At 47.5% G+C, this 16480-nt stretch overlaps 1 protein-coding gene across 1 annotated transcript in view; it reads right to left on the bottom strand.

The window, feature by feature from the left end:
• ITGA2B (integrin subunit alpha 2b) overlaps positions 1-16480 on the bottom strand; it is a 40097-nt gene that overhangs the window by 9480 nt on the left and 14137 nt on the right. The window contains exons 11-20 of the mRNA XM_029573688.1: positions 16008-16060; positions 14724-14932; positions 14006-14188; positions 13808-13853; positions 13254-13361; positions 12182-12237; positions 11338-11489; positions 9570-9695; positions 1380-1447; positions 727-878 (exon numbers count right to left, since the gene is read on the bottom strand). Of these exons, the coding sequence (XP_029429548.1) occupies positions 727-878; positions 1380-1447; positions 9570-9695; positions 11338-11489; positions 12182-12237; positions 13254-13361; positions 13808-13853; positions 14006-14188; positions 14724-14932; positions 16008-16060 (1153 nt within the window). The remainder of the gene's footprint in view (positions 1-726; positions 879-1379; positions 1448-9569; positions 9696-11337; positions 11490-12181; positions 12238-13253; positions 13362-13807; positions 13854-14005; positions 14189-14723; positions 14933-16007; positions 16061-16480) is intronic.

The raw sequence follows: 16480 nt of genomic DNA on the forward strand, positions 1-16480 counted from the left end.
CTAAGTCACAAAGTCTGATGACAACATGATAAAACAAGGCTGAACTATGTAACAAACAGAGTTAGTTGAGGAGAGTCACGCTTCTATTTCTGTGTTCCAAATGTCCAAGTCAAGCCTGGCTTTTCTCCATTGCATGGCCAGACATATAGACCCGCTGTTGTTCAGGAAACCAAGAATACCATCTCCAAACTTGTAATGGGGCAAGAACCAAGCCTCCTGCCCCCACCTCCATGTCCCAGAGGGCCTGCATGAAGTGAGCCTCCTACCCGTGCCCGACTCCTGCACCCACCTCCATGTCCCAGAGGGCCTGCATGAAGTGAGCCTCCTACCCGTGCCCGACTCCTGCACCCACCTCCATGTCCCAGAGGGCCTGCATGAAGTGAGCCTCCTACCCGTGCCCGACTCCTGCACCCACCTCCATGTCCCAGAGGGCCTGCATGAAGTGAGCCTCCTACCCGTGCCCGACTCCTGCACCCACCTCCATGTCCCAGAGGGCCTGCATGAAGTGAGCCTCCTACCCGTGCCCGACTCCTGCCCTCACCTCCATGTCCCAGAGGGCCTGCATGAAGTGAGCCTCCTACCCGTGCCCGACTCCTGCACCCACCTCCATGTCCCAGAGGGCCTGCATGAAGTGAGCCTCCTACCCGTGCCCGACTCCTGCACCCACCTCCATGTCCCAGAGGGCCTGCATGAAGTGAGCCTTCTACCCGTGCCCGACTCCTGCACCCACCTCCATGTCCCAGAGGGCCTGCATGAAGTGAGCCTCCAGAGGGAGATGGACGTGGAGCTCCGCCTCATAGGCTCCTTCACCCTCATTGGTCGCGTTAAACAGGATTGGGATTACATTGTCATCTCCAATGAGAAGAGGATCCTTAATCCTAAGGGTAAATAAATTATACACACAATTAGAACAGCAGCAAAAAAAACCCCAAAAAACAAGAACAGCATAGAAATGTATTTTTTATAATTAGCCAATAAGATCTATTAGGAAGCATTCAGAAGTCACTTTAGCTCAATGAGTATAGACTGTGCAGGACTCAGCACGATATAGGGAAACTGAAGCAGCTCATGGCCAATAGGAAATTTATCTATTTGAAAATGTTTCTTTCTCACTCTCTCCAAAGTTCAGGGTGGGGTACAGGAGAAACACAGACCATATGAGCTTTGCTAAACCACAGTCGTTAGGAACTGCACACAGAAGCCAGCTTGATCACATTTAGCAGGGAACAAAGTCAAACTAGAAAACGGTGAACTGGAAATGGAAGCGCCCGGATCTCGGACACGCGCACTGAGCCTCATTCCACCTCTGCGGGACCCTTATGACCAGACTTGGTCCATGCACGTAATAAAGAAGAAAGGGCAGGGGGGGCTGCACTCACTTTTCAGCAGACAGCCGCAGATCCGGGATGCAGACGTTGTCCTCTCCGCAGTCCAGTAAGATATGAGTCTGCAGTGAAGAAAGCCAGAACCCACCCCCAGCCCCAAGAACTGCATGAGAAGCAGGGAGAACCAGCGTGAGACCGAGGGGAGAGCAGCAAGTTCCTCTCAGGTGACTTTCAATACAACTGCCACGTAAAGGGGCCAATGCAATTAAGTGCGGCCAGCCTAGCACACAGGTAAACAAGCAGCCGGAGGCGCTAGACTAACCCCCGATGCAATAAGGGGATCAGCACGTTCAAAATGCTCGTCCAAACAAAGATGAAGCTACTAGCACTCATCACATGTAAATGCCACGTAGATGAGGCTATTAACTATTATCCCCGATGCAAAAAAATCTCCGTGCGCCCAACGCGCAGTGTTTACAAGGGCGATTTAACACCTGCCTCGGAGCTGGCGTAAAGAATACTGCTTTTCTGTGGTTCCTCCTACTAGTATTGTCACAATACCTAAGTAGGAGGAACGACCAAAAGCAGCATCATGAAAAAATAAAAAGGCTTGACGGAAAAAAACCCCAATTTCTGGGCGCACAATATACACAATCCAGGACATGTCTATTGTGCTGGTAAATCAGCTGCCGCGGGATATAACGGGCACCATATTGAGCGGCCATTTTCGTAACCCGCACACAGCCACATCTCCTGGGTGCCCCGTGCCAAGGAGATGCTGGGACGCACAATTTATCCCTAGTGTGTCCTTTTCAGCGCGGCAGCTCATTTGATTATTGCATCGGGCGCCCAGGAGATGTGGATGTGTGTGGGTTGAAAAAAACAGGCCCCCCAGTTTGGATGCACGATTTTACTTGCGTGATACTGCACTGGCCCCAAAATGTTATTATATTCCACAAAGAAGCAGTCACCTCTGCATTACAGAGTTTATAAAATGGTTTGTATCTCTTACTGTAATTTATTTTTAAAAAATATCTTAACCATTCCCCCTCCCCCAATGCACTTTCTGGAAATGACAATGGAAAAGTTCCCCTGTTCCACCATTGTATTTATGTGAAAGGTGACCTAAAACAAATTACTATAAATCATTGAGGGTTAGCCCATGCAAGTGGCCACATAATATGCACATGGATAATCATTCACTCAATCTCTTAAACATCATTCTTTTGCAACTACTCTGATGCAGAACTTTATAAATCAGCGCTCTGGGCTAAAACAGGCATCTAATTCTTACAATAATACCTTTGTGAAGGTCCTGAAAACACCTGAAGAGAACAGAGCACAACTGGCGCCCAACACGAGGTTCCAGTTTCGCTGAGTTTCCTTCTGGCAGTTGTCTTAGGACTAAGAACATAAGAAATTGCCATGCTGGGTCAGACCAAAGGTCCATCGAGCCCAGCATCCTGTTTCCAACAGTGGCCAATCCAGGCCATAAGAACCTGGCAGATCCCAAGGAGTAGATCCCTTCCTTGTAGCTTTCCCATATCTGCCCAGCTAATAATGGTGTGTAGTAGGTTCTGATTTTTTTTTGTTTTGCTTGGGGGGGGGGGGGGGGGGGGAACATTGGATTTACTTAGACTATTGCTTATGGAAATGAACATAATCAAATAGGAATAAATAAAATGGATTTTTCCAAACCCCTACTGATCCCACATATGCTGCCACAAAGTCATGACATTAGAGTGATGAATTTGCGGGAGAAATGGTCTGATCCAAAGAAAGCCAAAAGTGCATCACTCTAGAGATTAATGAATGCAAGAAGGGGACTCCTTAATATAGCTACACACTTGTACACGTTGGCTTTTCAGCTAACCTGAGACACACACCTGGCATAAAAAATGTCACTAAGACTTCCAAAAGGGGAAAATAGGAAATTGGTTCTTACCTGCTAATTTTTATTCCTGGAATACCACAGATCAGTCCAGACTCCTGAGTTTTGCCTCCCTGCCAGCAGAGGGAGACAAAGAAAAAAGTTTCAATGACACTGCCATATTACCTAGTGTGCCATCTGCAGTATCGTCCTATATCCAAGACAAGATAATAATAACCAAAGATCTCAAAACCCCCTCAATGAGCAGGAGGGAGGTGAAGCCTCAAAATTGGAAAATCCTTTTCCCAACAACTCTGCATCATTTACATACTGCCAACACGAGCAGACTTCCCAATTGGGTGGGGCTCTTGACTGATCTGTGGTATTCCAGGAACAAAAATTAGCAGGTAAGAACCAATTTTCCTTTCTTGTTCATACCCCAAATCAGTCCAGATTCCTGGGATATATCCAAGCTCCCCTAATCAGGGTGGGACCTTGATAATCTCACTCGCAGAAAACCCTCACCAAAGCCCATGGAATCTGGAGCCCAGACATCCAACCGAAAGTGTGCAACAACTTCCAAGTAGCTGCCTGACAAATCCCCTGTGGAGACACTTGTTGTCATGGCCCAGGAGGTTGTCGGTGAACAAAATGAGTGAGCACTCAGCCCCTCTGGCACCGGTTGACCCTTACAAATGTAAGCTGAGCCAATAGCTTCCTTCAGCCAATGCGCAATTGTAGCCTTGGACGTTTTACATCCCTTCTTCAGACCACTTGAAAGTACAAAGAGGTTATCTGACATCTGGAAACCATTAATAACCTTGAGATACCTCAGCAGTGTGTGCCGTACATCCAACACCAGATGTTCCTTCATGTGAGGCGCGGTTGAATCCAAATTCGGAAATTAGAAGAAGCTCCACTGATTGACTAAGATGGAATGCAGAAACTACTAGAGATGTGCATTGGTTTGTTTTTTTTTATCATCTCAGGCTTCGTTTTGTGCCCCCCTCCCCCGCGGGAAATTTAGTTTTTCCTGTGGTTTGGAGGGGTTTTTTTGTTTTTTGTTTTTTTTTTTGGAGTGCCCTGATTTTCGTGTTAGTGCGCGCTAACTCCCGATAGTGTGCGCTAACTGGTCAAAGTTAACGCGCTCTAACCGAAAAATGAATTTTTCTGAAATTTCAGAAAAATTTAATTCGTTTTTAGGTTTCCCCGAACCATACCGAATTAGGCAACTGAAAGTCGCAGAAGTCAGAGCACCTGATCCTGCAACTTGACCACCTTCTCTGTTGTCAGAAATACCTTCCCAATCTGGGAATCGAACAGAGCTCCCAGATATTCCAATGACTAGGTTGGTTCTAAGTGACTCTTTGCCAGATTCATCACCCAGCCCAACGAACTCAGGAGCTGCATGACCTAAACTGAATGACGACTCCATTTCCGACTTCGCTCTGGTAAGCCAATCATCCAGGTATAGGTGCACTAGGATTCCTTCCCTCCTGTCGCCACTATTACCAACATCACCTTCAAGAACGTCTGCAGCACTGTCGCCAACCCAAAGGGAAGAGCCCAAAATTGGAAATGCTCCCCTAGAACCACGAACCTCAGGAACCACTGGTGATCGGCCCTTATGAGAATGGAGATAGGTCTCCATTAAATCCAATGATGCCAGAAACTCCCCCTTGCGCACTGCCGCTATCACCATCTGCAACATTTCCATCTGAAAACATGGCATCCAGATTTCCGCATTCACCCTCTGAAGATCGAGAATGGGCTGAAAAGTCCCTTCCTTCTTGGAAACCATGAAATACACTGAGTACCTTCCCTGTTCCCGCTCCTTAGTGGGAACCTGGACAATTGCATGTAGGCACTGTAACCATTATAAGGTGTCTTGCACAGCCTCCCACTTGAACAGGGAGACGCAATGGGAGACTACAAAGGTGTCCCTGAGAGGACAAAAAAATTCTAAGGCGTAACCATCTCTTACCACCTCCAGAACCCATTGGTCTGATGTGATCTTGGTCTACTCCTCATAAAAGAGGGACAATCTCTCTCCAGAGAGGAGCAGACTAGTTTGCCTTCATTGGCCAATCTTACTTCCACCAACCCCCTGGCCGGAACCATCACGGGGAGTCCTATGCTGCGCTTGAAAAGACTGCTGCCTGCCCGAGCCCTGATTCTGTGCTGTAGGCAAAGAACTTTTGCTTGATCGAAATCTCCTCGCATCTCGAAAATGGCTGAAAAGTCTTCTTGGTGGTCTTCTTATCCTCGAGTAATTTCCCTTCGACTCCCCGAACTGCTTCATCAGTTGCTCCAGATCCTCTCCGAACAGCAACTTCCCTTTAAAGGGGAGGTTACCCAGATGGGCTTTGGACTAAATATCCGCTGACCAATTCCGTAACCACAGAAGCCTCCGCACTGCAACACTGGAGACCATATTCCTGGCGGAAGTCCAACCCATGTCGTACAGAGCATCAGCCACATAGGCTACTTCCGCTTCCAAGTGGGCAGCCTGAGCACCTTCACTCATCGTCCTTGACATCTTTTCGTGTGCCTTCTGGACCCAGCACAAGCAGGCTCTCTGCATCAAGCTTCCGCAGACCACCGCACAAAGGCTTAAAGCCGAAACCTCAAATAGCCTTTTTAACAGAATTTCCAGTTTCCTATCCTGGACATCCTTCAGAATAGCCAAACCTGCCACCAGCTTTCACCCCCCCCCTCCCCGAAAGACAAGAGTCGAGCTAGATCAGGGACCACCAACCCCCCACTTGCCCTGCTCTACCTAAGGGATGGCCCATGAAGGAACCTAACACCTCGGGGATCTTTCCTGCTAGGTATCTTCTTTATTCCCTTTTTAATTTACTCGTGGAACTCCAGACTGCAGGTTTGGACCTCTACCATCTGCTGGAGACAGAGAAATACTGAGGGACTGCAGGTGGCACTCTTGGTTAAGTAGCAGTGCTTGAAAAGTTTTTATTCTCTGTCTCCATCTGCTGGTAGGGATGCAAAACCCACTTGTCTCGACTGACCTGGGTATGCACAGGAACTTCAGGGTAAAATCCTGAAGACAAGTCCCAGCAGGCCACTGAGGACTTGTGACCTGGCAGCATGACGAAGAGAGGGGGAGGCCCTGAACCTGTGTGAGTGAGAGAGATCATGAGTGTGTCTGAGAGCGAGAAAGCCACTGAACGTGAGAGAGTGCCTGTGTGTGTGTGTGTGTGTGTGTGTGCGCAGAGAGCCACTGAATGTAAGAGTGCCTGAGAATGTGTGTGTATTTGTGTGTGTGTGTGAGAAGGAGAGAAAGCCACTGAATGTAAGAGTGCCTGAGAATATGTGTGTGTGTGTGTGTGTGTGTGAGAAGGAGAGAGAGCTACTGAATGTGAGAGAATGCTACGGTCTGTGTGTATACATGCGCATGTGTGTGTACAGGTGCACAGAGAGCCACCGAATGTAAGTGCCGGTGCCTGTGTGTGTGTGTTTGTGTGTGCAGACAGCCACTGAATGTGAGAAAATGTGTGTGAGTGTGTGTGCGTGTGAGAGTGCCTTTTTTGTATGAGAGCCTGTGTGTAAAACCCAGAGTATAAGAGTGTCTTTTTGTGCCTGAGTGTATATGTGTGTGTATATGCGCAGGGAGCCACTGAATGTGAGAGAATACCTGAGTGTGAGGGAGACAGAACCACTGAATGTGAGAAAGTGCCTAAGTATATGTGTGTTTGTGTAGAGAGAACCACTGAATGTAAGAGAATGTCTGAGTATGTATGTGTGTGTTTGTGAGGGAAGAGTGTCACTGAGTGTGAGAGAGTACCTGGGTGGGTGTGTGGTGGAGAGAGGGCCACTGAGTGTGAGAGTGCCTTTTTTGTGTGAGTGCCTGTATGTGTAAGAGCCAGCATGTGAGAGAAGGTCTGTATGTCAGGGAGAGAGAGACATCGAATGTGAGAATGCCTGTGTGTGAATAAGAAGGGGAGAGAGCCACTGAGTGTGAAAGCATGCCTTTGTGTGTGTGAGGGCCAGAGAGCCATGGAGTTTGAGTGAGTGCCTTTGTATTTGTGCAAGACAGAAAGCCACAGATTGAGAAAGTGTATGTGTATGAATGCATGTGAGTGTATATGTGTGAGCGCACGTGCAAAGAAGAAATATCCACTGAGTATGTGTGTGTGAGTTAAGAGTGTGTGTATGAAGGAGAGAAAGAGGATAAGATCTGTACGCTCCCCCCCTTCAAACTAATCCAGGACAATCTCAAGGTGACTGGAAATCAAAAGTTCCCTGGTATGTTGTTTTTTTTTAAATCACTATTAGTTTTAATTGTTGGATGTTGTTTGAAATGTCTCCTGTTTTTTTGATGTAATATATGTAGTGGTGCTCATTCCTAGTTAGAGTTAATGCTATTTGAGTTCTGGGAGTTAGTGTTGCTTTGATATGGCAGATTTGTCTCTTGGGGTAAACTGTGTTCTTGGTAGGCTGTGATAGCTTTTATTGGAGTTATGTAAGAATTATATAAATTGCTTGTCTAAAGCAATTTATATAATTATATAAATTATATAAATTATATAAATTTATATAATACATTTATAATTTATAAGAATTTATAATTTATAAGAATTTATAAAAATTTATAATTTATAAGAATAAATTATATAAATATAAATTTATAAATTATATACATTTATAAATTTATATAAATATAAATTATATAAATTTATATTTATATAAATTATATAAATTGCTTGTCTAAAGCAATTTATAAAACACACTACAAAGGAGTGCTTCTACAAGTTACAAGTACTCAAAAAACTCAAACCGCTCCTATTCCATTACGATTTCAGATCTGTCCTCCAAGCCATTCTGTTCTCCAAGATCGACTACTGCAATTCCATCTTGCAGGGTCTCCTGGCTTCTACTATAAAACCCCTCCAGTTGCTCCAAAATGCAGCGGCGAGAATTTTAACGAATACCAATCGGAGAGCGCATATCTCTCCCATTCTAAAAGATCTTCACTGGCTCCCAGTAAACTTCAGGATTCTCCATAAATCACTCACAATTATCCACAAAAATATTCACCATCAGACCCCTCTTGATCTGCTACACCCTCTAAAATTGCACTCGACGGCCAGACCCTTAAGGGATGCATACAAGGGATCCTTGTATGTTCCTCCAATCAAAATTGTACACCATTCAAACATCAGAGACAGGACATTCTCTATCACAGGTCCCTCCATCTGGAACACCATGCCTCCTGACCTCAGGCAGGAAACTTGTCTATTAACTTTTAAAAAGAAACTAAAGACATGGCTGTTCTGCCGAGCCTTCCCCGCCACTAGCCCAACAGCCTGACTTAGAATTGTTCCATCACTTATGTAAATAAACAAACGCTAAATCACGCTTACAAGTTATCATGAGGTCGGCTCCTTGCCTCCCTCCCATACTCTATTGTATATAGTACTTTATCTTCGTTCTCCCTCTCTTTTTTTTCCTACTCCCAGTTAAGGCATCCTTGTTATAATGTAACTTTATGCTCCTTCTTAAAATGTCTCTTGTTGATTGGTTGGTTATAGTTATTACTTAGTTCGATGTAAACCGAGTTGATTTGATTTGTATCAAGAAAGTCGGTATATAAAAGCCTTTAATAAATAAATAAATAAATTATCTCAAAATACTGTACATGAGCTATTGAGACAATATAGGACTCGTCTTTAGATGTGAATATCTCTGATCTGACATCTGAAGAAGGAGCCTAAAAACATAAGAAATTGCCATACTGGGTCAGACCAAAGGTCCATCAAGCCCAGCATCTTGTTTCCAACAGTGGCCAATCCAGGTTACAAGTACCTGGCAAGTACCCAAAAACTAAGTAGATCCCATGCTACGAATGCCAGTAATAGCAGTGACTATTTTCTAAGTCAACTTGATTAATAGCATGTAATGGCCTTCTCCTCCAATAACTTATCCAGACCTTTTTTAAACCCAGCTACACTAACTGCACTAACCACATCCCCTGGTAACAAGTTCCAGAGTTTTTTTTGTTTTTTTTTTATTTGAAATTTTTATTGACAATGACAGCAATAAAAACAATACAAGTTCCAGAGTTTAATTGTGCATTGAGTGAAAAAGAATTTTCTCCGATTAGTTTTAAATGTGCTACATGCTAACTTCATGGAGTGCCCCCTAGTCCTTCTATTATCCGAAAGAGTAAATAACCGATTTACATCTACTCGTTCAAGACCTCTCATGATTTTAAAGACCTCTATCATATCCCCCCTCAGCCTTCTCTTCTCCAAGCTGAACAGCCCTAACCTCATCATCCTTTCCTCATATCAACAGGAACCCATCTTTATCAGCAGGCATTTATTTCAAGCTATAAAACAGAAAACAAACCTCACCTGTTCTTGAATGAAAGTCTGGCCATGGAGTATGGGCTGTAATGTCTTGGAGGATGGTGAGGTTACAAGGGTGCAATTCAGGCTGATGACTATCGGGCTCAGTTTGTCCTTGAACTCTGACTCATCCTGTTCAAAAACAACAACAAAGCATGGAAACAAAGAGGCCCTTACCAACCAAGGAAGCTACTCTCCAACATGGCTACGTCTTCTAAAACCTTTGCTTTGGTGAAGGCTGACCCAGCAATTTCCTCTTGATTCTTTGGACTTCAGATCAATCAGAACCAGGGCTCCCATTGCAGTGACAGTCCTCAGCTGGGGGGGGGGGGGGGGCACATAGCAGAACTCGTTCCACAACCCTACAATATTGGGTTCTTCATTTGGCCGCTAGGGGTGACCACTGCACAATAACTATGACTTTCTCCTCGAGGGGCTGTAAACGCTTGGGGTATCCTTGACTGGGGTAACAGTAAGAAGCGAGGGCTGAGGGTGACTGACAGTGAGCAATGAGGGCCGGGGAGGTGACAGGGAGTTATTGCCAGATGAGAGAGTGGGCAATTAAAGATTGGGGAAGTGAGAGTAGGGTCAAAGCTAATAATTGAAGGCTGAGGATAAGACAGTGAGTAGTGGGGGTTGGGAAGAGCAAGAGAGTAAGCAATGGGCTTTGGAGGGTGAGAACGTAATCAATTGAGGGGTAAGATACAACCTTATAAATGAGAGAAGAACAAAGCTACTATGTCAGCACTTTCATCTTTTGACCCAGTCCAGGAGTTCAGAAAAAGGCTGAACCACCCATCACATTAAATGGACTTGGTCGACTTGTTTTACCACATTTATTTTATCTCATGTTTAAAACTGTTTACAAGTAACGTCAATGTCTAATTTTAGATATTACTTGACAAGAAGTGGTTATATTTTATTATTTTTTTATTTATTCCCTGCTTTACCGTAAAGCTACCCCACCCTTTCACCTTTAATTTATGAAAAGGTAGAAGATATTGTTTAGGTCACGGGAACCAAGGGTTTGTCTTCCGCTGGGTGCCAAGAATCACTGAATATCCCCGGGTCTTCCCCCTAATAAGTGTTAGCAAGTATCACCCTAAAGTACATTGCACCTGCCTAATCGTGAGCCTCAAGCGTGTTCCCCTACACCTGTCCACATTAAATCGCATCTGCCCAGTATTTGCCAATTTTTCTAAAGTATCATCCTCCTTCTGTAAGATCAGAGGAGTCCTGCAGCATATTTACAATTCAACCGAGTTTGGTATCATCAAATGGGAAGCCTGTTGTTTTATTCCTTCCTCTAAATCACTGATAAAATTATTGCAACAAAAGTGACCCCGGCCCTAAACAGTGCATGGCTGGCTAGCTTGGCAGGAGTGATGGGCAACCTGGCGAACGAGACCTGCCTTTGAGTCAAGTCTTGCTGGTCAGAAGCAGCGAGGGGCGGGCCCATTTTGGGAGGGAGAGAGGGAAGCAGGATGGTCACTGCTAAAGAAGGGTGCCCCCTGCTGGCACCCAAGCAAAACGTTAGGAGATGATACATATTTGGGAGCACTCATCCTCCATGCTATGTATGCAGAGCTAGCATTAAGAGGGGCAAGCAGGGCAATTTTCCAAGGTCTCCTTGGTGAAACTGGATGATGGCACTGAAGCAGAGCTTCAGAGTTCCTGGCACTGACTGGGCCCAGTCCTTAGCTACTGCCTTGGGCACATGTGTGTGCGGTTAAATATACACCCGCGGCACTCAATGGCATTAGTCCTGGCATACCCGGAGGTAGGCGGTGAAGTTGCGGCAGTCGGCCTTGGCGTTCCTCGTGATCTCCAGAGGGACAGTTCTGCTCGGCTGGTTAGAGTCCAGGAAAAAGGTCCTACGAGCAAAGCGTTGCTTCAGGCGATCAAGCTGCACCTCGGCATTCAGACCTGGCAGGGCGAGAGCCCATCTTGAGTCAGCACTGGAGCAGCCACCCCCACCCGCAGTCTCCTCCTGCGAAGTTTCCCCTGATATAAGGCAGTGGGGGCCTGTCGCTACCAGGCCTACCTAAGGATATCAACTGCTTCCACTTTTTTCAGGACAGACTCTCCGGATCTGGTTTTACCCTCCCACCTGCCGCGTACTCAGGGTCTTGCCAGGAGCAACTGGAAACATTCTGACAGACAGGGCAATTTATTTCTCCTTTCTGTGATATTTTCTGAGTGGGGCTGGGGGTCGATGTTCCCCTCAGTGGGGTCCAACCGATAAACCAAAGTTAGCCTCACGCCTCAGCCTTCTGTTTATTCATTGATGCCATCTCTCTCTTGCTCCTTCTTTGTCCCTCTTTCCTCTCTTTCCCTTCTCACGTCATCTGTCTCTGACACTGTTGGTCCACCTTCTTATCACTGTCACTCTTTTCCACTATTGCCGTCTCTCTCCCTCCTTGGTCACTCACCCCGCTGGCCTCGTCTCCTCTCTCCTCCCCCCTCACCCCCCAGCACTGAATTCTGCCTTGTCGAAAGCACTCGTAAGTACCCTGGGTGTCGTGCGTCTCTTCCCCTTCTCCCCACCCTGCTCTGACAGTATTCATCACCCATGGCACCACCCACCCCCACCACCAAGAATGCACAGATGCACTCACCGACCCTCTCTGGGATGTTCTTCCCTGAAACTCGTACACACACGTGGACGGCGAAGCTGAAATGGGAAAGGTCATCATTAGCAAAAGAAAGGCAGAAGTTTCCTATGCCATGCTGGGATGGTGGGGGACACTCTCTGGGGTTCAGTTGGTGTCAAGTGGATCCCACATATGGAACCTGGACACAAGCAAGGCCACCATTAAACACAAACCAGCCACGCCTGTCATCCTCCCTTCTCCCCCAGAGGAGGGCATGTTCCACTGGGCAGCTGGGTGGCCATTAACCTCGGAGCTCTATAATCATTTAAGAACATAAGAAAATGCCATACTGGGTCAGACCAAGGGTCCATCAAGCCCAGCATCCTGTTTCCAACAGTGGCCAATCCAGGCCATAAGAACCTGGCAAGTACCCAAAAACTAAGTCTATTCCATGTAACCATTGCTAATGGCAGTGGCTATTCTCTAAGTGAACTTAATAGCAGGTAATGGACTTCTCCTCCAAGAACTTATCCAATCCTTTTTTTAAACACAGCTATACTAACTGCACTAACCACATCCTCTGGCAACAAATTCCAGAGTTTAATTGTGCGTTGAGTAAAAAAGAACTTTCTCCGATTAGTTTTAAATGTGCCCCATGCTAACTTCATGGAGTGCCCCCTAGTCTTTCTACTATCCGAAAGAGTAAATAACCGATTCACATCTACCCGTTCTAGACCTCTCATGATTTTAAACACCTCTATCATATCCCTCCTCAGCCGTCTCTTCTCCAAGCTGAACAGCTCTAACCTCTTCAGCCTTTCCTCATAGGGGAGCTGTTCCATTCCCCTTATCATTTTGGTAGCTCTTCTTTTGTCCTGGGAATGAGCAGCAGGAAATGGATCTCCCCATTTGGACCTGCTGAGTACTTCCAAGAGACCTGGACTAGCTAGTGCTGAAGACAGGATGCTGGGCTTAGTCTGGACCCAGCATGGCAGTTCTTATGTTCTGATATATTGATGATGAGTTATAGGGGGAATTAAAAACCAGAGCTCGTCTGTTGGGCAGCAATGGACCCTCCCCAGTCCCCTTTTCCTACCAGCTAACGAGGCCCACTAGATCAAGCATCTTGCAGTTCTTTACATCTGGATTCAGCACATCTGGTGTGAAAAAGAGCTGTGTTTCTGCCAAAATCACTGGCTGAGCTCTGTGAATACAGAACGAGAAACAGAGAGAGAGAGAGAGAGAGAGAGAGAGATTACTGCTGCCAATACTGAGAAAAGCATAATGGAAGCGTAACTGCAGATCCCAACCAACAAGCAAAAAAACCTGATGCCAGAGCGCTAGCTTCTTGTGAACACATGCACGCCTGCATGTAAATGTGCACCGAAGCGCACCAATAAATAAAAAGCACATCTGCCCACAACCCCACCTGTATGTATGTGCACAGTGTTCACGGACATGCGTGTGAAATCATAGGGGCACAGTCTGGCACTTCAGTGAGAATCAGATTCAAAGTGGTATCCTCGATGCCTTAGCACAGGGGTGAGGTGAGCTTCTGAAGCAAGAGGTTGGAATGAAGAACGATGAATAAGTTACTAAGTGAATCCACTGGTGGAATACAAAGGACACAAGTCATCCTTCCATGCTCACCTGTAAATGGCAGCCTTTCCAGCTTCGAAGGCACCGACCAAGAGATCTGCAGAGACAAGGAAGATGGTGTAAATGACGCGAGGAAGGGAAAAGCAAGGTTGCAGGCCAGCTTGTGAAGTGCTCAGCTCTTGCTTTGCATTGGAGGCTTGGGGGCAGCCCAAGCCCTGCCTCCCTCGCCGCTCCCTCCACAGCACATACCTGGATAGCCGTTCTTATCGATGTCCGTGGCCCCTTTCAATGAGAACCCGAACGCAGAACGCCCGGTGAAGGGGCTCTCCAGGACTTGGGTCGGGTGGGCTATGACCCCCGTGCTCTGCCCCCCATAGATGTACACGCGACCTCGTTCGTCTCGGCCAGCAAATGGGGCTCCGACGGCAACATCTACCGAAGGGACAACAGAAGGTGATGGGATCTGTTACATGTCTACACCAAAAAAACCAAAAACAACCACCCACAAAGAAAAGGCAAAAAGTGCTCCATGCATAGTAGCATTGGGTGAGAGATTTGATCCCATACACCTGGAGCCATTTTTCCATCCTCCCCTGGAAATGTTAAAATGAGTGCAGCACTTCTATCCATCTCGAGAGAAAAGAGTTTCTCCATAAGCGACATCGCTCCCGGCAATTACTAACTGAGCAGGATGTGCGTCTCACCTGCTCACTGATTAGTTCTGCTAACGGGCAGTAATGAGGGCTGAGATAGGCGGTATGCACGCAACGCGGCCTACAGAGTGGCTGTGACCCTGAAGAAGCCCATATAATGCGTGGGGCCCTAGGAGACAGTAAAGCAACCCAAAGGAAGAGGAGGAGGAAGAGGAGGCTGCCGCCACTAAAGTTACAGGCACACAGGCCCCCCCCCCCTTCCGAAAGGCATGGGGCGGAGGACGGGGGTGGATGCCCAGCAGGCCCCCTGTTACCTTGGTATCCATTCATATCCACGTCTCCCAGGGGCGCGATGGCAGAGCCAAAGCGCCCATACAGGTCAGTGCCAGTGAGGAGCTGCGGGCCGGGCGCGAACTGGGAGGCCTTGGTCTGCAGGTGCAGGTAGACGCGGCCCACCTCGTACAGCTTCCTGTTAGACCGCCATTCCATGAAGAGCGGGGCGCCGACCAAAACATCATCCCTCCTGCCAATGAAAGGGAGGAAGAGACGGAAAACACTCAAGAGCTGTGCCGAGTAGGGGGAAGGACCATGTGGGTCACACCAAGTAAGCAAACAGGGGCACCTCCTGGCAATCTGCCCCTGAAACCTACGCAAAAAAAACGGTAGTGTGAGATTCTGCTATCAGTGCACAATAGCGCAAAAGCACAAAGAGCATGAGATTCTGCAAGAGCCCACAGAGAGCGTGTGGATTAGTGCCAGTGTGCACACTATGCGCAAGAAGCAAGCGTAGGTAATAGTGCAAGTGCTCCTGGTGAGCGCATGGCGCAGCCCAGCATCACAGAAAGGACCCCCATGGCATAGCCTGGTGGTCGTCTGGGGGATATCAAAGTGAGGATATCTAACCCTGAAAAGCTGCCCAATCAATGTAATGTGCGAGCTAAGCCACAGGCTATGTGCGTGCCCCATGTGGAGAATGCCCATGAATCAGGACAGGCAGCTGGCAGAGTCCGGGCCCGCAGCAAACAGAGAGATTTCAAGGCTCTGAATGAAGGCAGGACCTGCAGCAGGACACCAGGGGGCAGCACCAGCTGGACCGACGTGCGAGAAAGGAAAAGGTTCCAGCGACAGACAAAGGTGCACAGCGTTGACTGCTTCAGACTGCGGGAGGCGAGGCTCTTGCCCCCATCTCTACCATTCAAGCGCACACACAAAGAGAAGAGAAGGTCGTCCTGCCTGCCTGAACTCCCTTCAAACAGCCAGTAGTACATTATAAATCTGGCAGGACGACTGAGCGAGGAAAGGCAGTGAGCCAACCGATGTGTTTCTTTAGTGACAAAGGCCTCAAGGTTAAACAACGACCTTCAGGCAACATCTGCCGCAGGAGGCACAAAACCCCCACAGATCTCAAGCTCTCTGTCCTACTCTCCCATGTGCAGTCACATCAGTGTGGGAGATTTTTACTTCTGTGTCGGAACAAATCCCACACTGGAAGTCTCCAAAGTTTTGCGCTACTTCTTCCACGTCTCTCCCGCTCTCCCCCTTTACAAACAGAGCATCGCCCCCGGATGTGCTTCGTCATCGTCCGGAACAGTCCTTACCCATCGCCATTGATATCTGCTGCAGCTACTGCGTAACCGTAGTAAGATGCCACCTGCAACAAAGGGCAGGATATAAGGTGCGGCACGAGGCACTACTGGAGGTCAGGACAGGAAGGTCGCGGACGGAGGGAGGGAGGGACTCCCCATTCTCGTACAGCAGCCCTCACTGATAAGAATCGAGGTGCCCGTTCATCACAGTGCAGGCTGAGCCCTGCCTGTTGTGATGACTGAAACAGAAAGGGGCAAAGGAAGGGGTTTGAAAAAAACACAAGGGGGTGAAACCCCGGGCAGCTGCGAATGGATGCTTAGGGCGCTCCAGACCCCAGTAGGGAACGGTTTCGATTGAATTGGAGGCTCAAGCAGGCCGATGATGCATTACCGCGTGCTCAGGCTAGCGCACAGGTTAACCCGCGTTTTGGATGCGCAGCCATAACCCCTGATGCAATAAGGAGATTAGTGCATCCAAACCAGCG

This window comes from Rhinatrema bivittatum, chromosome 12 (genome assembly GCF_901001135.1).
Source record: "Rhinatrema bivittatum chromosome 12, aRhiBiv1.1, whole genome shotgun sequence".
NCBI classification, from domain to species: domain Eukaryota; kingdom Metazoa; phylum Chordata; class Amphibia; order Gymnophiona; family Rhinatrematidae; genus Rhinatrema; species Rhinatrema bivittatum.